Below are 24,025 nucleotides of genomic sequence, written 5' to 3'. Positions count from 1 at the left end.
CGCTGCTCATCCCTCTTTACCTAGTGGAAGGGCACTGAGGTTTTCTTTTTTGGCTGCCCAGCATTGTCCTTAATAGTTTTAATACTTTTTGTTTGATGATTATCATTTTTTTTGCATCGGTCTTATTACACGTGCCCCAAACTAAGTTACAGTATGTGAGGTTCGATTGAACAACTGAGAAGTATAGCTGCTTTGCTACATAATATGGAAGAAGAGAGTTAATGCGGCTGATAACACCTATTGATCGGGTCATTTTAATTTTGACATGAGTGACATGATCAGACGCGCTCATATCATTGCGCAGGTGTACACCAAGAAACTTGCAACTACTATTACGTGTTATTTCTGAATCCTGTGAATAGAGCTTTGGGTTATGCTTTATTGCTTTGTTTTTTTTGAACGGGATAGCATGCAATTAGTTTTTTAAAGGTTAATGTCAATTGATTTACAATCAAACAAGCATTTAGTGAATCAAACGCTTTGCTTAAGTAATGAAAGAAACCAATAGAAAAAAAGTTAAATTCCAGTGTTCCGAATGGGAGATATTTTTATAAAAATTTATGTGGTCTCAGTCAAAATCATTTATCACATTCCTGGAGGAAAAGAAACCAAAAAGACGCATGCAAATTATTTTTTCAGCAACCTTGGAAAAATCTGGCAAACTTTATTTGTCCGGCAATTGGCGAATTCTGTTTTCTTCGCGCCTTTGAAAACAACTGTGACACGGGCTACTTTTAGTCTCTCCAGAAACAATCCAATAAACTACAGCGGAGTCAACGCTCCTGTGGAGCATTCAATAGAATTTAGAATTGGCAATGGTAAAAGGTCATCATCCCCAGGAGCACAGGTGCTTCTTAGAGAACCACTAATGGTTGTCATTTCTGCTTCTCTTGTTGGTGTGAGAAATATGTACTCAGAATCGGATGTGTGCATGTATGACGTAATGGAGCTATTATTTGGCATTGAATTTGAGGCTGTATATTTGAGGTTGTATATTTGTATATTTGAGGCTGTAAGTGTGCATTAAATTACTTTGCTAACGCAACTCTAGTATAAAGAAAATCCTTTATCAGCATTTTAAGAGGTATTGTGTTAGTTTTGTGATGTAAGAGAGTTTCAATATCTTCCCAGATCTGCTTAGGGTTGCTCCCCACATGCTAGAACTTATTTCTGTAAAAGTATGACATTGCTTTCTTTGATTGTGTGTTTAGTGTATGATGAAGTGCTTTGTACTCACATAACACGTCAGAACTTCTTGTGTTGAGAACATCGGTGAACATCAAGTTTTTGGTTTTATTCTCGCCAGAAGAGCCTTAGTTGTAGAATATTTTTGACCATTTCTGTGCTTTTTAATCGCAGCCACAGGAAAAGCGACATTATAATCGTTAATCACATTTTTTTATGAGACTATCGTAGGCTTCATTTGTGTAAATTAAACTCTCAACATCAGCTCAATTTGTTGTAATCCAATCAAAAACAATAGCGATATTATCAAAATCAGTGGTTCTACTTGAGTAAAAGGGAGTGGTTCGTTTTTTACTGAAAGAAAAAATACAAATACCAGTAATAGACGCGAGGAAAACGCTCCAGAAAGGACCGCCTCACGAGGGAAGCTTGTGTAACTGAGATCTAGTGTCGTTGATGACGATTTGTTTACTCGTGTAGGCGACTCATTGATATTAGCACAGTCATATACAAGCATCATTTCAGTTAAGGCCACTCGAACGGGAGCTCTAACAATTCTATCAATATTATACGCACCAATCGCAATACGCGCCATTCATATGAATTTGCATTTTCTAAGAACGACACAATAAACTAAACAGACGCCTAAAGAATTACTTAAATGCAAGACAGTTTTACTCCTGACATTCGCACGACTAGCGCAAATTAGCGTTATGGCAACATAGCTAGCGGCAACATATGTTGCTGTCGACACGATACTTCACCACGTAACGACGGTATAAGAGGCGATAATGTAACTGACAACTATCTCACCTAGGAATTGAAGGAGTGAAATGGTGTGAGTGTGATGAGAGGTACGCGATTGTGTCCAGCCGGTTGAGGAAACGCTGGTGCAGCCCCGAAGTCGTGAAGTTGAAGAGGCAGGGAAAAGTTACGTCCTCATCACGCAGCTTTCTGCAGCTTGAACCTGCAGCCTGACCCCATGTGTTTTGCCAACGAGCTTAGGATTCCAGAAACTGGTCTCGTTAAGTGTTGGTGTATTTCTCCTTCTCCGAGCGCCGTGGTTTGCCCCAGATTCGCTTCCACTAGATGTTTTCTAACGGCTTGTCCTTTAGAGCTGCTTAGAATGTCGCGGTAGCTTTTCTTCTCTTTTATGTGCATTTTGATCCGTGTACCCTTGTGCTAGCTTCGACTGCACCTTCGTTTTTCACACCAGTCCATTTTCGTCTAAGTGCGCTCTTCGTTGTCATTTACTTATTGGTTTCTACAACTCTGCGCCTTTGTTTCTGCTACTTTACTTATAACAAGCGGCAGATGGAATACGTAACCAGTACCAAAGCTATAACTGAAAAGCGTAGTCGTGATAATTTTCTTGTCATCTGATCCCCTTTACTACATGGGAAACGTTCTTCCTTTAGAGTCGTGCCATCAGCATCATTCCGCCGTCTTAATTCGGTCGTTGTTTCTGCGTTGTCATTTGATTGTATCAAATATAAGTTCGTCCTGCTGTGATCATCATACTTTCTATAGTGAGCAATTCAACCTTATTGTTTCATAGTCATCATACGAATATTATCCCGTAATCGTTATTGTTCAGGCAGTATCTACCGGGCGTCTTGATGCCATCTTTGCCATACAGTCGCCGTGATGCATTCTGATCCTAGCTTTATCGTGATGCCGTCGCATATGCATGTTATGCCGCAGGCCCTTGCGCTGACCTGTCCAACGTAGTCTTTACTGCACAGAAATGCACTCACATTTTCGCAAACTCTCTTTTGTCAGTCTTCCAATGCGTTATCATTCTTTAGGTATATCACGCACTTTACACGGGCCAGCTATCTATTCCACACAACACACATTAGTCTTTTAATCGTCTACAAGACGTCTTTACAAGATCACCAAGTAGTCTTGAAGATTGACATCAACGTTTACAAGACGTCTTCAAGACGTCTTGGCATGATACTTAAGCCATGTTGAAGATGTCTTACCCAAACTTTGTCGGATATGTGAAAATTTTTGTAACCATCAGGAAGACCGTCTAATGTACCACCAAATAAGGGATATAAGACGTTTTGCAATACACCTTGTAGCCGTTTTAAAAACGGCTGTATGATTTTTTGCGAGACAATCTGTTGCCGTTTTAGAAACGGGCATGAGATGTCGTACGATACGTCTTATAGCACTTTTAAAAAGGGCTGCAAGAAATTTCGCGAGACGTTTTGTAGCTGTCTTAAAAATGTTTTGCCGATTGAACAGATTTCTGAAGAGAAGGTACGAGACATTCTATTCAGTATTTGCGCAACTAATCCCTAAAATTTAGTAATGCTATTTGTTGAGTTAGAGGTCATTTAGGCCCCCAATGGGACGTATGTAGAAAACAATTCAAAGCGTTTTTTAAAAAGTGGCCGCACTTTCACACAGGAACATTCATTGCAAGCGTGAGCACCTTAAAACTGTATCGAAAAGCACCACTTCTTCATTGGTCTACGGAGTAGTTGCAAAAATGACAGAAATATTGCTTTGACGATTAGAAGCTAGCGCGGGCAGTTGCCTCTTGGCCAAGCGCAGCGTATTTTCTTGTAAATATACTTGTACATAGCTTTTCGTCTGCGTCTTCCTACGTAACATATCTGGTGGAGGTGGACGTTCCCTGTACCTCGTCACGGAGCTTCGCAGTGGACGGTACGTCGAGCCTTCCTTCATGGCTCCCGGCGACAACAACCCGACTCCGCCGGCTCCGACACCTGCTGCCACCTCGACGACCTACTTCACTCTCTCCGCACCCCGGGCTGCTGGCGTATTCTTGGGCAAAGATGGCGAAGACGTCGATGACTGGATCAGACTGTATGAACACGTCAGCCGCAATAACCGGTGAGACCCTACTATTATGCTCGCCAACGTAGTCTCTTACCTCGGTGGCACACCTAGAGTTTGGTATCGCACGCACGAAGATGAGCTCACCAGTTGGGTTTCACTTAAGACACAGCTTCGATACTTGCACGGCAACCCCTACGGTCACCAACTTGCCGCGCAGAAGGCGCTTTCCGGCCGTGTGCAGACGTCAACAGATCCCTATGCCACGTACATTAAGGACATCTTGCCTCTGTGTCGCAAAGTTGACATCCACATGACTGAGTCCGACAAGGTTGCCCACATCCTCAAAGGCATTGCCGATGGCGCCTTCAACTCGCTCGTTTGCAACAACGTAGCGAAGGTGGATGCTGGTATAAAAGAGTGCCGCCGCCTGGAACTCGCTAAAAGCCGCCGTATTGACCAGCGTTTTGCCCATCTGCCCAGCACCCAAGCGACATCTTCCTGTGCCGACACTCCTCGTCCCAACAACACTGCCGATGTTACCAGGATCGTCCGGCGTGAGATCGAGGCCGCATATCCGGCTGCCTTCGACTCCAGTCCCAGTCACGGTATCAGCAGTCACGGTCTCACTGATCCAGGCAGTTGCCCGCCAAGAGTTCGAAAACATGGGTCTGCACACCATCTGCTCGGCCCATCGTCCTGATACCCGCCTGGCTTCTTCGATTCCGCCCCGTCTCGCATCTTCTTACCCAGCAAGTTTCCGCAACCCATCTGAATGGCGCACTGCTGACGACAAGCCCATTTGCTTCCACTGCCATCGAATCTGGCACATTTCTCGGCCCTGTCGCAGTCGCTGGAGTTCCCCGACCCGGCCTACTTATACTGCCTACTCTCGCCCCCCAGGTGGCCCTTCTCGTCCCTGTGCCGTACGCTCCGATAACGCCGCCACTGATTCTCCTACACCGAACCACTCCTATTCTCGTTCGCCTTCGCCCCAACGACGACAATCTCGCTCTCCCCAGCCCCATCGCTCCTATTCGCCGACTCCCTACGGACGCCGCTCCCAGCCGGAAAACTACACGATGCAGCGCCTCGAGGTGACGCTGCATTGCTCCCTACGCCGCCAAATCCTCTACTGACGTTGCCCACTCATCTGAACCTTCTTGACCTGCAAGTCAACGGTGTTTCTGTGTCTGCACTCATAGACACTGGGGCGCATTTGTCCGTAATGAGCGCTGGCCTTCGTAACCGGCTTAAGAAAATTATCACGCCCGCCACGACGCCTATTGTCCATGTCGTCGATGGCTCAACAGCCCTCGTAATTGGTATGTGTACCGCCCGCGTCTCCTTCACCGATCGCTCAACAATTGTGCTATTCAGTCATCGCTCACTGTCCCCACGACATCATCCTCGGCTTAGACTTCCTCTCCGCACATTCTGCTCTCATGGATTGCTCCGCCAGTACTCTCCACCACGACCTGCCTGTTCTGGATTTCGCTGAACAACACCCTACTCGCCTCAGTTCCATCGACTTCGTTCGCTTGCCACCTTCGGCACTGACTTACGTTGACTTCGTGTCATCCCCACCAGTCCCCGACGGACACTACATCGCGGCTCCTATGCAAGACGTCCTCCTTACACACGGGATCACAGTACCTCATACAGTTTTATCTATTACGGCGAATTGCGTCTGCCTGCCAGTGGTCAATTTTGGCTTGACGACACAAGTGCTGCCACGCGGAATGTCTCTGGCCCAACTTCGCTCATTTGAGGATCACTCTGTAGCATCGATTTCATTAGACGACCATTCAGCCGATCCTCCTCTACTGTCGCAGTCGGCAACTTCTACCATTGCAACTTGCAGAAAATGATTGCACCCGACATGCCTTCCGAGCACGCTTGTGCGCTCTACCGCGTTCTGATTTCCTACCAAGATATTTTTGACTTTAACGATCGTCCTTTTGGCCCAAACAACAGCTGTCAAACATCGTATTCATACCGGCGATGCCCCTCCTATTCATCGCCGCCTGTATCGACTATCACCGGCTGAGCGTCAAGTTATTCACGCCGAAGTTCGCAAAATGCTTGCCAAGAACACTATTGAACCGTCATGTTGTTCATGGGCGTCACCTGTTGGGCTGGTAAAAAAGAAGGATGGCTCATGGCGCTTTTGCGTGGATTATCGGCACCTTAACAGGGTTACCAAAAAGGACGTGTATCCCCTACCTCGGATTGATGACGCCCTTGACTGCCTCCACGGTGCTCGCTACTTCTCATCTATTGACCTTCGCTCCGGCTATTGGCAGATTGCCGTGGACGATCTCGACCGCGAGGAGACTGCCTTTGTAACACCCGACCGTCTTTATTAATTAAAAGTGATGCCGTTCGGTCTCTGTAACGCTCCTGCCACTTTTGAACGCATGATGGACTCCCTTCTTCACGGTTTAAAATGGTCCACGTGCCTGTGCTACTTGGACGACGTTATAGTATTCTCCCCAACATTAGCTACGCACCTCGAGCGCCTCTCAGCACTTCTGGACGTTTTTCGGTGAGCCGGTCTGCAACTCAATGCATCAAAGTGCCAATTCGGCCATCGCCAGATTACCGTCCTTGGACATCTCGTTGACGCGAACGGAGTGCAACCGGACCCAGGCAAGATTCATGCTGTTACGCACTTCCGTGTTCCAAAGTCTGTCAAGGATGTGCGCAGCTTCATCGGCCTTTGCTCGTACTTCCGCCGTTTCGTGAAAAATTTGGCGGCCATAGCACGACCACTAACCGAGCTTTTGAAAAAAGACGCCCCTTTCCAGTGGGGCGATAACGAGGCCTCTGCATTCTCGCTTCTAATCGACCTTCTCACCACGCCTCCCGTTCTGGCCCATTTCGATCCTTCTGCGCCTACCGAAGTCCGTACTAATGCCAGCGGTCACGGAATTGGCGCAATACTGGCACAACGCCAGCGTGGCCGCGACCGTGTGATCGCTTACGCCGGCAGGCTCCTCTCGCCCGCGGAGTGCAACTATTCCATCACTGAGCGTAAGCGTCTGGCCCTAGTTTGGGCGGTTGCGAAGTTCCACCCATACTTATATTGCCAACCCTTTTCCGTTGTCACAGACCATCATGTGCTTTGCTGGTTATACTCATTGAAAGACCCTACAGGAAGACTTGGTCGCAGGGCCTTACGCGTCCAAGAATATTCGTTCTCTGTCACCCACAAATCTGGCCGACTACACAAGGACCCTGACTGCCTTTCTCGCTACCCGGTAGACGAACCTGACGACGCCGACAGTAGTACCGCCGACGGCATTTTCTCGGTGTCTGCCTTCGCTAACGTCGCCGATGAGTAGTACCAAGACCTATCGCTGCGAGTACTCATCGAGCGTCTGCGCTCTACACCTACCGACGCATCCGTTCGCCGATATGTCCTCCAGGGCGGCATTCTGTACCGAAGGAACTTCCTCCCTGATGGCCCTGATCTTCTTCTTGCCGTGCCAATACATCTACGACAGACTGTGCTCTTTGAGATGCATGACGATCCCACTGCAGGGCATCTTGGGGTAACCCGCACGTACGACCGCGTCCGCCGCCACTTCTATTGGCCTGGTCTCGCTCACTCCGTCCGACGCTATGGTGCTGCCTGTGGTCCCTGCCGGCGTCGGAAAACGCCTCAGGTGCTACCTTCCGGTCATCTCCAGCCGATCACCGTCCCTGTGGAACCATTCTTTCGTGTTGGATTAGACCTCCTCGGTTTCTTTCCCACGTCATCCTCTGGGAACAAATGGGTAGCCGTCACAACTGATTACGCCACCCGATACACTATCACGCGGGCTCTCCCTACCAGTTGCGCAACTGACGTCGCGGACTTTCTCTTGCATGACGTTATCTTAGTGCATGGCGCCCCGCCACAGCTGCTTACTGACCGTGGTCGTAACTTCCTCTCGAAAGTTATCGCCGACATTGTGCGGCCCTGCACTATTCAACACAAGATAACTACCTCATACCATCCTCAAACCAATGGCCTGACAGAGCGCTTAAACCGTACTCTTACCGACATGCTCTCCAAGTACGTTTCGAAGGACCACCACGACTGGGACGTTGCCCTTCCTTACGTCATATTTGCTTATAATTCTTCCCGGCACGACACCGCCGGATTTTCTCCATTTTATCTACTCTACGGTCGCGAACCAAACTTGTCCCTTGACACGGTACTTCCTCCTGCTGCGATCTCAACAACCGAGTATGCGCGCGACGCCATCGCCCTCGCCGACCACGCACGCCAGCTTGCCGGTGCTCGACTGACGGACTCGCAAACCACGCAGCAGCGTCAGTACAACGCCCGCCACCGGGACGTACAGTTTTCTCCTGGGGCACTCGTGCTCCTGTGGTCGCCCTCTCGTCACGTCGGACTTTCAGAAAAGCTCCTTTCGCGACACACAGAGCCCTACCGGGTGCTGCGCCAGGTGACGCCTGTGACGTACGAAATTGCTCCTGTGAGCTCAACCTCGTCATCTACTCTGGCAGCTAGTGATGTCGTGCACGTCAGTAGGCTTAAGACCTACTGCACTGCTTCAGACTGCGGCCTTTAGTCGCTCCGGGACGGCGCTTTTGCCACCGGGGGTAGTGCTACGGGATAGTATTTCCAATGACGAAGAGCCGAGCAGTAAGAAGACGACGGCGATTAGAAGCTAGCGCGGGCTGTTGCCTCTTAACCAAGCGCAGCGTATTTTATTGTAAATATGTTTGTACATAGCATTTCGTCTGCGTCTTCCTACGTAACAATATATTACAAACCTGTAAATTTACAGCGGGAACACTACTGTCAGAGGAAGTACTAGCGCAAAGACGATGTATAGGTAGTTTCTAGGCACTAAACTTCGGTCATAACATTGGAATATAGAACGTGCCTCCTTCCAGATCAACTGCCCAACAAAATGTACGAAAAAGAAACGGCATACCCTGCACATATGCGATGCTTTGGGAAGACCCAAGGTTATTTCCTGTCCCTTGTAAACATTGTTCGAGAGTTACGGACCGATCAATATCAAGGACTCTAACAACACTAGCACGAAAGCTCTTTTTACATGGATGTTTGACACGCACATGAATTGAAGAGCTCAATTCACCCTTCCACTATAGCTATAATTATAGAGGAATTGAGTGTCTCCTGATACTTGTTAAATGGCCAAATCAATGGAAATGTTCATAATCCTTGCACTGTTGAAAAAAGTTTGGCAGTACTGACGGCCCCACTGTCTACTGCCATTTCTTTAACGCCCACCATAGCATCACTGAAATATTGGCAAGGCCACAAAAGTGATAACACGTGTTAGAGCCCCACACTTAACATAAATCATGATTAATCACACAAATGAAGCGCTGAAAGGGCCAATGATTTCCAAGAATTTTAATTAGACGAAATCAATAACACCACTACATCAACAAATTTTTCTAACGCACCTTCAAGAGATTTGCCTTGTGACTGTTAACACATATTGGTCGGTTCATGGTTGAGGATGCTGGTTGAGACAGTTCGACAGGCTGATGCACCCGCAGACAATGTAGCTTGTTCCTAATGTTGCTTGAGTCCATATTTGGTATCTGTAGTTAGAAGGTAAGACAAGATATTAAGAAATACTTGTTACACTGAAACTTCGTTATAACAAAACGACACCTAACGAATTTTTAAATGTAACAAAGTGAAATACCCTTGAAATCTTCGTGGGCATCCACGTTTCAAACCCTTCATTTAACGAAGTAAATTTATCATACCAATGGATTTTTCGAACTTGACTTTTTCTCCGAAATACAAAGTACGTTTGTCTCCGAAACAAAAAATGCACCACCTTTGCAGGCTTAACCGCATTCCGCGCGGTTCGGCACACATTCGTTGCCAAAAATTTTGGGTATTTGCGTTGAATCCGCCATCGAAGACTCTTCCTTCTCACCACTGCGCGTAGCTGAGCACAAGCAGAGGCTTATTATAACCATCGCAATTTCTGTCACTGCGCACCGCGCAGGCTAGTGCAGCTAGGCGTGGCCTCAATGATTGCACCGGTTAACTCTCAGAGATCCCGTATCCCTGTCTGACGCGTGCTGCTCGAACGCGACAAACGTTTTTGGCGTTGCAGCGTGCAACCTAATCAACTTCATCGTAACTTGGCTATGTAAGAGAGAAGCCAACTGAACGCGGAAGCCAAAGATCATCACATTGCAACAGAAGGCAGCTATCGTAAACGCATTCATTTCAGATGCTAAGCTGTGTGTTGCGGAAGCCGAAATTTCTTTGATCTTTGCTGTTCAGCGCACGTGGCCATGTAGCGGTTCTGCTGGCCACACGGCCGCCTTCTATGAAAGTTCAAACTTGTGCTCTTCATTACGGAAGCAGGGCAGTGAAGTGCAATAATGAATATAATGAAATAATTTTGGCTCTCCCTTCAACGTCGTTATCAAGAGGTTTGATAGCATGTGACTAAAAACAGCTCCCACTCGTTAGCACGGAAGTTTTGTTTGCAAACACTAAGTTAGAAATTTGACCTAGGCATCTTCTGTATGAATACGGAATAATGTCATTCCTGCGATTCAGCCTTTTGTGTAGTCTGATAGGAGGCACCCGGGATACTGATGGGAAATGCAGATTCTTGGCTATAATGAAAGCCTTATCCAAGAAGGCCAACATCACGGTTAGAGGCTGCTATGTTCTCCGCACGTACGTCGCAAAGCGACATTTTTCGTTTTCACATCATACGCATGCTGCTTCAAGAACTTTTCGAAAATGCACCTTTTGTTATGGTACACGTAGTCAAGTTCGCCCACGACATAACTATACCACGCCATAACTATACCACGACATATTACAGCACGTCCTTCACGTATGCCAGTTTATGCTGCAACGTGGATGCAGCTACATGTAAGCTATGTGCGCCATAATAACGGATTGTGCATAGTTTAGGATGTTCTCTCGGGCTCAGTGCTGCTGTTCGCGGTCCATTATGCCTTGGCAGGGCGTCGTGCATTCATATTTCGCACAGGGGACGTGGACTTGGAAGGTGACGTGTTCCTTAACCGACGACGCGCATTTCAGGCGTTCGGCCCGACAAATGTATCATTGTGCGCTGAGCAAACTTAAAATTCGTAGCTTGTTATCAGCTGCTTTGCTGCGATCCAAATTGCCGCGTGTGCTCATAACGCAGCGGACTTGTGGCTCGGTAATTTGACTAATTGAATGACTTTAGAGCGAAAATGGAGGGCGCAGCGGTGGCGTAGAGGTAGAACACCCGCCTCGCGTGCAAGAGGTCCGTGGTTCAAATCCCGGTGCCGCGCAATTATCCACCGGATTAAAAATAAAATCCGCGTCTTGATAAAATTGCATAAACAGGCCTGGAGTGTGGCCTGACCCCGGTGACCAGAACCAGTAACGCACTCCCTCACCACAGTAGGATTGGCCACCCTGGTGCAGTACTTGGCCACAACCTCCTATATGAAAAAACAATCAAACCCCGGCCCTCAGTCCCCAGCAGCCGCGAAGGTCGCAGGTCTGACCACGGCGGCGGTCAGACCTGCGACGCAGCAGAGGGTGCTAAGAATCCCTGGCTCTAGACAGGCCGCCATTGGAATATGAACCTGGCAACGTTTAACGCTAGAGCGTTATCTAATGAGGCGAGTCTAGCAGTGCTATTGGAGGAATTAGAGGGCAGTAAACGCGACAAATAGGGCTCAGTGAAGTTAGGAGGCCAAAAGAAGCATATACAGCGCTACAAAGCGGCCACGTCCTGTGTTACCGGGGCTTAGCGGACAGACGAGAACTAGGAGTCGGATTCCTGATTAATAAGAATATAGCTGGTAACATACAGGAATTCTATAGAATTAACCAAAGGGTGGCAGGTCTTGTTGTGAAACTTAATGAGAGGTACAAAATGAAGGTTGTACAGGTCTACGGCCCTACATCCAGTCGTGATGACCAGGAAGTCGAAAGCTTCTATGAAGACGTGGAATCGGCGATGGGTAGAGTGAAACCATAATACACTATACTGATGGGCGACTTTAATGCCAAGGTAGGCAAGAAGCAGGCTGGAGACAAGGCAGTGGGGGAATATGGCATAGGCACTAGGAATAGCAGGGGAGAGTTAGCAGAGTTGTGGAACACAATAATATTCGGATAATGAATACCTTCTTCCGCAAGCGGGATAGCCGAAAGTGGACGTGGAGGAGCCCGAACGGCGAGACTAGAAACGAAATAGAGCTCATACTCTGTGCTAACCCTGGCATCATACAAGATGTGGACGTGTTCAGCAAGGTGCGATGCGGTCACCATAGGATGGTAAGAACTCGAATAAGCGGAGACTTGGGGTAAGAACGGAAGAAACTGGTACAGAGGTAGCCAATCAATGAGTTAGTGCTAAGAGGGAAACTGGAGGAATTCCGGATCAAGCTAGAGAACAGGTATTCGGCTTTAACTCAGGAAGAGGACCTTAGTGTTGAAGCAATGAACGACAATCTTGTGGGCATCATTAAGGAGTGTGCGATAGAAGTCGGTGTAACTCTGTTAGACAGGATACCAGTAAGCTGTCGCGGGACACGAAAGATCTGATCAAGAAACGCCAATCTACAAAAGCCTCTAAGCCTACAGCTACGACAGAACTGGCAGAACTTTCGAAGTTAATCAACAAGCGTAAGACAGCTGACATAAGGAAGTATAATATGGTTAGAAATGAACATGCTCTCAGAAACGGAGGAAGCCTAAAAGCTGTGAAGAAGAAACTAGGAATAGGGAAGAATCAGATGTATGCGTTAAGAGACATAGCCGGCAATATCATTACTGATATTGATGAGATCGTTCAAGTGGCTGAGGAGCTCTATAGAGATTTATGCAGTACCAGTGGCACCCACGACGATAATGGAAGAGAGAATAATCTAGAGGAATTTGAAATCCCACAAGTAACGCCGGAAGAAGTAAAGAAAGCCTTGGGAGCTATAAAAAGGTTGAAGGCAACTGGGGAGGATCAGGTAACAGCAGATTTGTTGAAGGATGGTGGGCAGATTGTTCTAGAGAAACTGGCTGCCCTGTATACGCAATGCCTCATGACTTCGAGCGTACCGGAATCTTGGAAAAACGCTAACATAATCCAAATCCATAAGAAAGGGGACGCCAAAGACTTGAAAAATTATAGACCGATCAGCTTACGGTCCGTTGCCTACAAAGTATTTACTAAGGTAATTGCAAATAGAATCAAGAACACCTTAGACTTCCGTCAACCAAAGGACCAGGCAGGATTCCGTAAAGGCTACTCAACAACAGACCATATTCACACTATCAATCAAGTGATAGAGAAATGTGCGGAATATAACCAACCCTTATATATAGCTTTCATTGATTACGAGAAAGCGTTTGATCACTCGAAACCTCAGCAGTCATGGAGGCTGCAATCAGGGTGTAGACGAGCTGTATGTAAAAATACTCAAAGATATATACAGCGGCTCGACAGCCACCGTAGTGCTCCATAAAGAAAGCAACAAAATCTCAATAAAGAAAGGCGTCAGTCAGGGAGATACGATCTCTCCAATGCTATCCACAGCGTGTCTACAGGAGGTATTCAGAGACCTGGATTGTTAACAATTGGGGATAAGAGTTAATGGAGAATATGTTAGTAACTTGCGATTCGCTGATGTTATTGCCTTGCTTAGTAATTCAGGGGACCAACTGCAATTCATGCTCACTGACCTGGAGAGGCAAAGCCAAAGGGTGGGTCGAAAAATTATTCTGCAGAAAACCAAAGTAATTTTTAACAGTCTCTGAAGAGAACTGCAGTTTACGATAGGTAGTGAGGCACTGGAAGTGTTAAGGGAATACATCTACTTAGGACAGGTAGTGACTGCGGATCCGGATCATGTGACTGAAATAATCAGAAGAATCAGAATGGGCTGGGGTGCAGTTTGGCAGGCATTCTCAGATCATGAACAGCATGTTGCCATTATCCCTCAAGAGAAATGTATATAACAGCTGTGTCTTACCAGTGCTGACGTACGGGGCAGAAACCTGGAGGCTTACGAAAAGGGTTCTACTTAAATTGAGGGCGACGCAAGGAGCTATGGAAAGAAAAATGACAGGTGCAACGTTAACTGATAAGAAAAGAGCAGATTGGATGAGGGAACAAACGCGAGTTAATGATATCTTAGTTGAAATCAAGAAAAAGAAATGGGGGGGGCATGAACAGGACGTGTAATGAGGAGGGAAGATAACCGATGGTCATTAAGGGTTACGGAATGGATTCCAAGGGAAGGAAAGCGTAGCAGAGAGCGGAAGAAAGTTAGGTGGGCGGATGAGATTAAGAAGTTTGCAGGAACAACGTGGCCACAATTAGTACATGACCGGGGTAGTTGGAGAAGTATGGGAGAGGCCTCCGCCCTGCAGTGGGCGTAACCAGGCTGATGATGATGACGAGAGCGAAAATGAAATTGCTTCAGTGGCTATTATCATTCCACATGACTGTATGCCATGAGTATTTTTCATGCGTTTATGTGGCTCGAATATGCACCACTTCGCACGAGCACGCCATACATATCGGAGGCCATGCACAGTCTTTGCTGTGTTGGCGCTAGATGACGCCGAATGCCGTTCGCTTAGCGGGAAACACAAGTCCGGCTATAGTAGGCGCCTCACAAATTACTCGTTTTGACGGTGGCACTACGTTGTATTGGCATATTGATTCAGTTCTAGCGCATAATCGTCTACAGTCATAGTGAGATGAGGTCAACATGAACCTATTACTTTAACAAACTATCAGCTTTGTTTTGAGCACTGCATTCATCAAAAGCAGCAGGTGATGTGCGCGAGCTCCAACCCCAGCACACCGCGCTTGTCCTTCTCTGAAATGTCGGAATTTTACTTGGCAAAACCACGATTCGTGTGTGAGACACGCCGTAGTAGCGGAATTCCGAATAATTCTTATCCCCAGGTGATTTATTACGTGCAACTGAGGCACATTACATGGGCGTTTTTGCATTTCGCCCGTAGTCGAAATGCAGCTGCGCGGCCAGCATTTGATCCTGTGGCCTAGCACTTAGCAGCGCACCACTGTTGCCAATGAGCCTCGTCATTTTCGCTTTCGTCAATTCATCGCATTCATTCCGCTGTGATTGTGACCTATTTTTTCTCATGCGGTCATCACCGTTCTGTCCTCTCAGCTCTGTTGCCATTGGTCCGTTGTTATAAAGCCATCGACGTCACGTTTTTATCACGCATTCCACTGCGGCCATTTCAGCGGCCCATTCTATTGTGATCATGCCGTCATCATCAAATCGTTTTAATTATGCAATTATCATTACTTGCTCGTCATGCTGCGATCATTGCCCTACAGGCGCCTCTATGCATTGTGGTCACTGTGTCATCATGATACCGTGTGGTCGTTTCATCGTCGTCATTTCTTTGTCGTCATTCAAGCTTCGCCACACACATCATCGTGCCATCGTGGCCATACCATCGCAGTGCAGTTCTGGTCATGTCTCCATCGTTACGCTGTCATTCCGTCGTCATCATGTCATTGTAACCATTCCGTTGTCATGCGGCCGACGTTATACCACCATCTTCATTTCCTCATCGCTGTTCGTGTTAAAAAATTACATTCTGAGGTTTTAGGAAATAAACCACGATTTGATTATGAGGGACGCCGTAGTAAGGAACATCGGAATAATTTTGACAATTCAGGGTCTTTTAACATCCACCCAATGCACAGTACACGGGAGCTTTTGCAGCTCACGCCTACGGAAATGCGGCCGCCCAATTACGCCCTCGAACCCGAACGCGAGCTTAGTAGCGCAACGCAATAGCCACTATGCCATCTAGCCGCGTTACTGTTGAAGTTTCCTGATCCCGTTTAAGTCGTGCTGTTGTCCTTATACTCTCATCGTCTTTACATTGTCGTCCTTCCATCGCAGTCACTTATTCTTCGTCATGGATAAGCCGTACATTTTCGAGCGCTACCAGTCAATGTGAAATATTTTGCTGTAAAATTGCATTCTGCTACACCATGTGCTCTATTTTATTAACTGACCGCTAACACGCTTTGAGACTTTTTTAAATATTGAAATTTGCCGCCTTTCCTGGCGGATAGCGCTGCCGGACACTGTTCCCAGCTGTGCTCTTGTTGTCATCATGTTGCAGTGTCTCCTCTGCTGGCAACGACGGTGCCTGTAAACCACAGCCCCGACAGCAGCTACTTTGCGGGTGCAGCTTTCGGTTACGTTTGCAGCTTTGTAGGACGATGTTATGACGGAATTGGGAATTAATCTTCCTTACTAGGACTCAGTGTGGCGGCAGAAAAATAGACAACGCAGCTTCAAACGACGTCACGGAATGTCCAGCCCTCCGCTTAGATGATTTTCGCGCTAGGTTTTCAGACAGTACAGGCGCAGACTTCAGTGGCACTTGGCAGACGGCAGCGTGAGTGACCAGGAGAAGCCATTGAAGTAGCTTGTCAACACAAAAATATTTGTTTTACAGTGTGATCCCTAAACAAAGACAGCGATTCGCACAAGGATCCACGACACCTTAAGTTAAACGTACTCCCACAGCTCGTTGGATCCTCAATTGTTTAGGTGAGCCTAGTTTTGCCAGCCTACTTCAGTCTAGCTAGTTTGTTAGGCTATCTCTTCGAATTTATCTGTAGGTGTATATTCGAACGGTGCTATATTGCACAATTAGCCAGGAACAGGCGTAATACAAACCGGCACCAGATACAATGCAAACACGGGTAGCTCAGGGCAGCAGGTGTACGAAAGTATGTATGTGAGCTCTAAAACTAACAAGGGGTCAGGTGATTTTATCTTTGTCATATTGATGTGGTCATACGGTCGTTGTTACTGCGGCGTTGTCATGCTGTCATAGTCGATACATCACCCTCATTTTGTCGTCTAAGGTTCTGCATGCGCCTGGTTTAGTGTTTGGATCGCGGCGTGCCTGGGACGGTGTCGAAATGCATAAACAAAAAATTGCATTGCTTCAAAATTTTTACAATTTTTGAGGATAAAGAAAATATTGCTTGAGAGAACAAGTTGCATCGGATGAATAGTACTCATCGCGGTTGATTCGATTGCACGTCATTACTATTTGAACGTAACATCCCTCCACAAAAATTTCAACATGCGCACTCTACTTGCATAATTTCACCTTTGCAATATATAATAACTGTCTTATGATGATTTGAAAACACAAACGATCGTTGTATTTTAGAACGTTCGTCGATGCGCCATGCTGCTTTCGAAAGACGGAAGGCTTAGGCCCCGAGCACCCCACTTTTATAATTTACAGGCTCTTACCCAAGAATCTATCATTTATAGCTGCGTATGAGATGTCACAAAGTGCGCGCACCTGTGGACTACCACTACTACGTGGATGCCACTACCACCGCTCATTATCTGAATATGGCGAACGAACCTCCGCTCTTCTGCTGCAACTCAACTGCGCTGTTATTCTTGTGGTAGAATCCTCATCACGGCTAATGTGGGTGCTTTGATACAAGCCAGATATAAGGAGTGATCCAGCTAAATTTATCCTGAGTTTAGAAATATGGGAGTGCGACATAGCTGGACAGAACCAAGGAGGGTTGCTCGCAGCCGCTTGTAGATACTCATATTGTTTTTTCATTCCGCCTATTTAGATAATTAGTTTGCGTTCAAAAATGATTCGACTTCTCACTTCAATGAGAAAATTGTAGAGCGACATAAAAATCTCCCGAAACCGCTTTGTGTTGCTCAATACCTGCTACATAAAAGTGTTTTTCTGGGGGTGAAAGAATCCCGCAAATGCGCGCAAAATTGCCACGCGACTGGCCGCTCGAGGCACTTCACCTCTATTGGTGGGCTTCTTTTACCCTCAAAAAACCCCTTTTTGTATCACGTATTGAGGAATAGAAAACTGTATCGGCAGTTTTCCTCGTCGCCCTAAAGCTTTCTCATTAACACTTTCTATCTAATTATAATAAATGAGAACTTGATTATTTAATAAGACTAATTTTCTAATCAGGCGGAAAGAAAAAAATCATTCTAGTATCTCCAAGCGAAGGCAAACAGCATTACTTTGGTTCTGTTCAGCTACATGGCACTGGGATATTTTTTAAACTCTGGCCAGACTTGGTGTGCCACTTTGTATTATTATTCATTGTGACTATTAACTCGTAGCTTACTGTACTTGTCCGTACATTAAAAGAGACCAATTCTTTGTAAACCATCGTTTGCCTCCGGACAGCAGAGTGACATTCATTAACCTTCTGGTAAATAACGTCGTTCTTTTTATATTCGCAAGTTAGAGCAGAACTGCGAGAGTCAATTCCAAAAGGGCTTCTCTCGCGATTGCACGTCTAGCATGTCGCAGAAACAATTAGCGTATAAAGCAATTCTCTAAATTTCATCGTCATTCTTTATTAGCAACCTACTCGTACTTCGGGTATATTACAAATCTTATCGAGTTGAACATCCTCAGAAATAACGTCTGGGTTGTTCTAAAAAAACGTTCTTTTCATTCATTTATAGCTCGTAATCCAGACGAGACAAACAGATTTTCTGCTGAGCTTTTCAGTCATAGATAATTTCAAGTTTCATGAATTTTAGAGAACGTTCTTCCTTTGCGAGCCGTATCGTAGAAGTTACGTATACTTAATACTTTCCCTAATGTGTTTTGTATAAAATACCATGGTGTTTTGTACGGCCATAAGCTCCTCAGAATATACGCATAATTAAAAAAGCAGACATATAAATCCGTGCATAAATATACAAATTCTTGAAAACTGAAAAATAAATACTCATTCAGAATTCTGAAAAGCCCAAACAAATTTTCTTTTCAGTCAACAATATCATAAACGCTATCCAAAGGTCCTACAGATCTCCAGCGTAGTACTTCTGAATCATGTTTCAATTAATATGGTGTAATGTTTATAGATGGAAGAACAGTATAGCACAGAGCTTCATGCGTGTTTACGGGAGATAAATGGGCTTCTCTTAAAAGGACGCGTGTAGCAAACGATCTTGTTCAACATCTTGATTTGGGAATAACTGCAAATGCTACAAATTGTATACAAATATACTTCAATTGAATCCTAAAAATTGGTGCGGGACCAGTACGCCAACACACTAAAATTGCTGACACAGTTCACAGGGGGCACGACGTACTTGAGCTCTGTATGAATATCTGTTTGTCAAAAAGTTCGCATAAACTGTTATATCATCGAAGAAATAATCGACACTATAACACCTAAAGAAGATTCCTATCCTTGTGGCTATAACGTCTTACATCGGAATTACTTTTTGAACTAAGCGAAAGCATAGAAAATTACACAAATTTGGAAACATTGAATACGTTTCTGGAAAAACTGTATGGTTAACAATAATATGTATGGTGCCGCATGTTCTCTTGAACACAAACAATACTACTACCTAAAATTATTCACAGAAGCAATACTCTGATCACTACCTCAAAGTGCCCTTTCCTACAACTTGAAAAGATCCGAAGTATTCCACACAGTCACTGGAAATGTAGTCAAACATTGTCTATTCATCGCGTTGACGTGCCCATATTACCTAGCAAATTTCATTACTCTACGTCTAGTCGTCCCTACAATGCATTTCTGTTCCCACTTGGCCAAGAAACCATCCTTTCCCACAGATTGAGTATTACAGCCTTGAATGAATGCTTTAATATCCTAGTAATATAGAAAATACTGCATTAGCAGTCTTCGATTATGTGCTTAACATCATTTTATTGGTGGTACTTGCAGATAAAGCATTATGTTCACTCTGGACGACCGAAAAATATTATAGGACAAATGAAAGCCACTTTCCTGTTGCAACAAAAGCCTTTTACGAGTCGAACTGCAAAGATGCGAAATACGTTCCATTTCCTGACACCTGTATGACTTGATCTGATAAAGAACAATAAAACTGTTGTTTCAAATATTCAGTGCTGCTCTTGCGTCCTGTTTTGCCGCATAAATAACTCTTCAAATATATACAGTGATTCATGCAACAATGTTGTGTATGGACAAACGAGCTCTATTAGCACTCCTTTACCAGTGGCTCTGGCGTTGCGTACGCTACTAGTTACTAGGTGTGCGCAAAGAATTCCGTTCGCAGCTTTTTTTGCATCGAAGCTGTATATGGCTATGGTTCCCTGTAGTTTTGTGTCCGTGCGTCAATAATAAAGAAACTGTGTGGCTGCAAGATTCATGTGAGGACGGATTACCCAGGAAACTATCTAGGCTGCACACAGGGGGTGCATTCACGGGCTCCATGTATTATGAAATCATAGATTTTGTTTCATACGACACGACAGACTGCCGACGGAAGCGCCTCCGCGGTCATAGCACCTTACATTTATCGGCCGCAACCACTGCTGCAGCCGTACCGGCACCTCGGACATGGCATGGCGTTATAACCACAGAAGCTACGGCCACGTGCACAGGCACCATCGCCACACTATTTGCCCCTCTCCCCTACCGGTCTCCATGCCCTCTCCATTCCTCCATTCCTGGGCTAGAGGTAAACAGTTTCGATGTATTAGAGTGATGTTTCCAAAGGTCAGTGGGACGTCTCACATTTTGCGCTCACGGGAAGACTACAAATGAAGCTGTGCATAGTGATATGGGCTGGACAAATTTTGGGGTTAGGGAAGCTGACAGTAAAATTGCTTATGAAGAACGACTGAGGAATATGAAAGAAAGTAAATGGGCTCAGAGAGTGTTGAGGCATCTGTACAGGAAAAACATTGATTCCCAGTGGAGGAGAAGAACGGGAAGAATACCAGCATTACCCCCCTCCCATGTAATACCCTCGTAATGAGGGACTTTGGGGGTATTTTTGAACAAATTAATAAATGCAGTATGCGGCCCGTAGGGTGAGCAACACAGCAACAAAGAACGTCAAGTGGAAAGTGTACAGGCTGAAATAATCTCGTGGGTGTCGGCAATGGAAAAGAAACCTGCCATGAGTAACTACTTAAGATGAAAAAAACAAAATCAGGAAAGAAACCGTTCAAGATAACTCAAAGGGAAGCTCTTTACTTTTTAAAGCGAGACCAGGATGCCTTAGAACACGCACCTCTAAAGCAAGATATAACAAGGAAGAAGAAGCATGTGCTTAAAGCGGTAAAGCTAGGGAAACGTTTGAGCATGTTTTACTAGAACGTGAAGACATCTGCATAGTGGTCGATTTGGGCACCACTGGCCATATTGAAGCCCTTGGGTTCTGCGAGAGCAGTGGAAAAGTAAACATGTCCGCAATAGGCATTAGTAAGAGGCGAGTGGAGGATTGGTGGAAGAAAAGTAGGGAAACGACAATAAACGGAGACATACATAAGCAAAGCTCACAATAGGGAGTAAGAAAATTTGTTTGTGGAAGTCCACCATGGTTTTTCCTTTGTTTTAACCTAGGGAGGATTTTAGGCAGTATAATAGCAAGAGCTTGGTGGTGCAACACACCGCACCGTTCCAAAGGGGACGCTCATAACATCCGTTCATCCATACATGCTCGTTCGTGTTTTGCCCGGCATGCGCTTCTCTTCTCCATTCCTACGCGCCTTACTCATACGCTATCTACGCGACTTCACACTACAATTCGATGGCCTGCGGTGCGCCTAGACATTTACGAATTTGCTTAAAAAAGTGAGCCTAGGCTGATACCGGAAATACTGCAATACCGGGCCGAGCTGCGGCAGAAGTAAAGCAGGCTGCAAGCAATCCAGCCATTATGATCATACTAATGAATAATAATATAATAAATTAAACAAAGAAGTCATGACTGCCATGTGTGTTTAGGTTTTGTAGGTCAACAATAAAAACGTGGACATTAGTGGAACCCGGATATAGTCCAATGTCAGGCCGTGTCGCGGTAGAGGTGAAGCATTTTGAACCAGAAAAAAAGTCACAGAACTGTGCATAACACGCAGCACAGTCACAACGTAAGCTGGAGGAGCGGCTACATGGGAGCTCCGTTTTCGGCATCGCGCACTACAGGTCTTCGCGCCGAAGCATCTTCTCGTCATTTGCACGAGGACGGCCTGAACTGTCCGCCCAGCGTCGACGGCAAGCGGCGGCTCCTCCTGCTCTCTGAACAGCGGTCTGCTTTGCCCGATTTTGCCTGGTTCCAGCCGTACGCGTAGCTCTACGAATCTACGAAGGCGCCATATAGTGCACCGAAGAATAAACACAGGTATCCAGACTGCGTGGCGCACATGTCACTTCACTTGACTGCGGCACGGTACGTTGCCATTGATTACGGTGATGATAATGGTGACATTCCTTTTGAAACAGCATGGTCGCAAATAGTCATCTAGACTACTACATCCCGGGTCAATTACACGAAGCATGCAACTGCTGCATGTTGGAACACCTTCTGGAATATAATGGAACTGCAAAGCAAAGTATGTACGTATCGATGCTACGAGGCACGCGTGTCAAATGGCGCAATACGATGGTAATGAGGATTATGATAACTTAATGCCATTTTCTTTGAAGCGGGACGGTTGAAAACAGTCGCCTAGCCTGCTTGAAATAATCAGATACATCATACATGTTCTTCAATAAATCGATATTCATACATATCTATTATCTTTTCCTTCCTAAAGACTTCTCTATCTACCTTAAACCCTACTTATGCAGGTGCTACATGGCGTGCACCCTTGTGTAATAATGTGCAACTGCAATGGAAATGGCCAACGTATAGATGCTACGCGGCGCGAATTTCACATTTCAAGGGAAGTGGCATGATACGATGCTAATGATGATAATGATTTCTTGATATGCCGTTTGAAACGCGGCGTTTACATAGTCACCTAGCCATCTTGATCTAAACAGGCACACAATGTATAATTTTCTAGCATTCTTGTTGTACATGTCCTTAAACTTCATTTTTCTTCCTCAAAATGTCCTTAACTGCCTGGCACCACATGTACATCTGCTACATGGAGTTTTACCTGGTATAATATATGCACGTGCACTGTAAAACATTCAAGTATCGAAGCTACGCAGCGCGCATGTCCCATTGCATGTCTTCTCGTGCACTAGAATGCGATGATATGGCACTTTTTTCCGCTGTCCGTTTAAGGTTTAGGGTGGGCCTCCCCATGACATGTTCATAATACTTGGTTTATACAGCCTATGGAGATGTAGATTGCGTGATCGCCATGCCAAAAGCCCGTGATCTACAAACTCTTTCGTTCGCGAAATTGCTGTTTATCTGAGAAGTTTGTACGCTGCGCAGGAACTTCAGTCTGAGTGGATGCACTTGTTTGACGCATGTGTGTGTGTTTGCCCGGGTTTTGAGTGTGTAGCTGTGCACGCTTTGTAACGTGTCTTGAGTGTTCTTTTCCATGTAATAAAGAAAAAATTCTAGGCTCGTTCGATGGCACAGTAGCTGACTCCCATGCTGCGTGCCTGAGTTTGATCCTGGCGGGAACTGCGTCTTTTTTTTTCATTCCCGCAGCAGCTGCTAAGGACGCCGGACAACGGCCTCGGAGGCATCGGACACCATCGCCGCCCAAAACGGCTGATATAATGAGCCCATCACAGCTTACGCTGCAAAACAGTCATAAGCAGCGGTTCTACTCAGAGAAAGCAAGGCATTACACTGTCGAAGACAGCGTCTTTGCGTTTGCACGAGGTATACATTGCACAAGCCTGTTTAGAAAGGTATAGGCTCACAACAGAGTGAGTATTGCTTCCTAGCCAGTGTCATCTAGAGGCAGAAATATCCTCAGTTCTTTATTTATACTCTCAACAAAATGATCCAGTGCTTGCAAAGCTCTTCTCCTCCCTGAAGTATTCACAAACTGATGCGCCTAATCACATTTGACTTGTTGCTGTCACGCGCAACGCTCATCTGCTTATTCGTTTTCACATGGCAGTGTTGATAAGGCACCTTATTTGCTTGTGCGTCTTCTTAATTTGAAGCGTCAGCGTCTGCATGCGTCGCTAATGCTCTGCATATGTCATTGTTCAATACGCGCTTGCTCAGGGTTTCATCACGATCCCCTTCTCTGTGTAGC

At 45.8% G+C, this 24,025-nt stretch overlaps 1 protein-coding gene across 1 annotated transcript in view; it reads left to right on the top strand.

The window, feature by feature from the left end:
• LOC142591086 (uncharacterized) overlaps positions 1–19,939 on the top strand; it is a 325,077-nt gene extending 305,138 nt beyond the window's left edge. Inside the window, exon 4 of the mRNA XM_075703467.1 lies at positions 19,764–19,939. Within this exon, the coding sequence (XP_075559582.1) occupies positions 19,764–19,906 (143 nt within the window). The 3' untranslated portion in view covers positions 19,907–19,939. The remainder of the gene's footprint in view (positions 1–19,763) is intronic.
• The last annotated feature ends 4,086 nt before the right edge of the window (positions 19,940–24,025 follow it).

The sequence above is a fragment of the Dermacentor variabilis genome, chromosome 8 (assembly GCF_050947875.1).
Source record: "Dermacentor variabilis isolate Ectoservices chromosome 8, ASM5094787v1, whole genome shotgun sequence".
In the NCBI taxonomy this organism is placed as follows: Eukaryota; Metazoa; Arthropoda; class Arachnida; order Ixodida; family Ixodidae; genus Dermacentor; species Dermacentor variabilis.
This window is presented reverse-complemented; position numbering and strand designations above follow the sequence as displayed.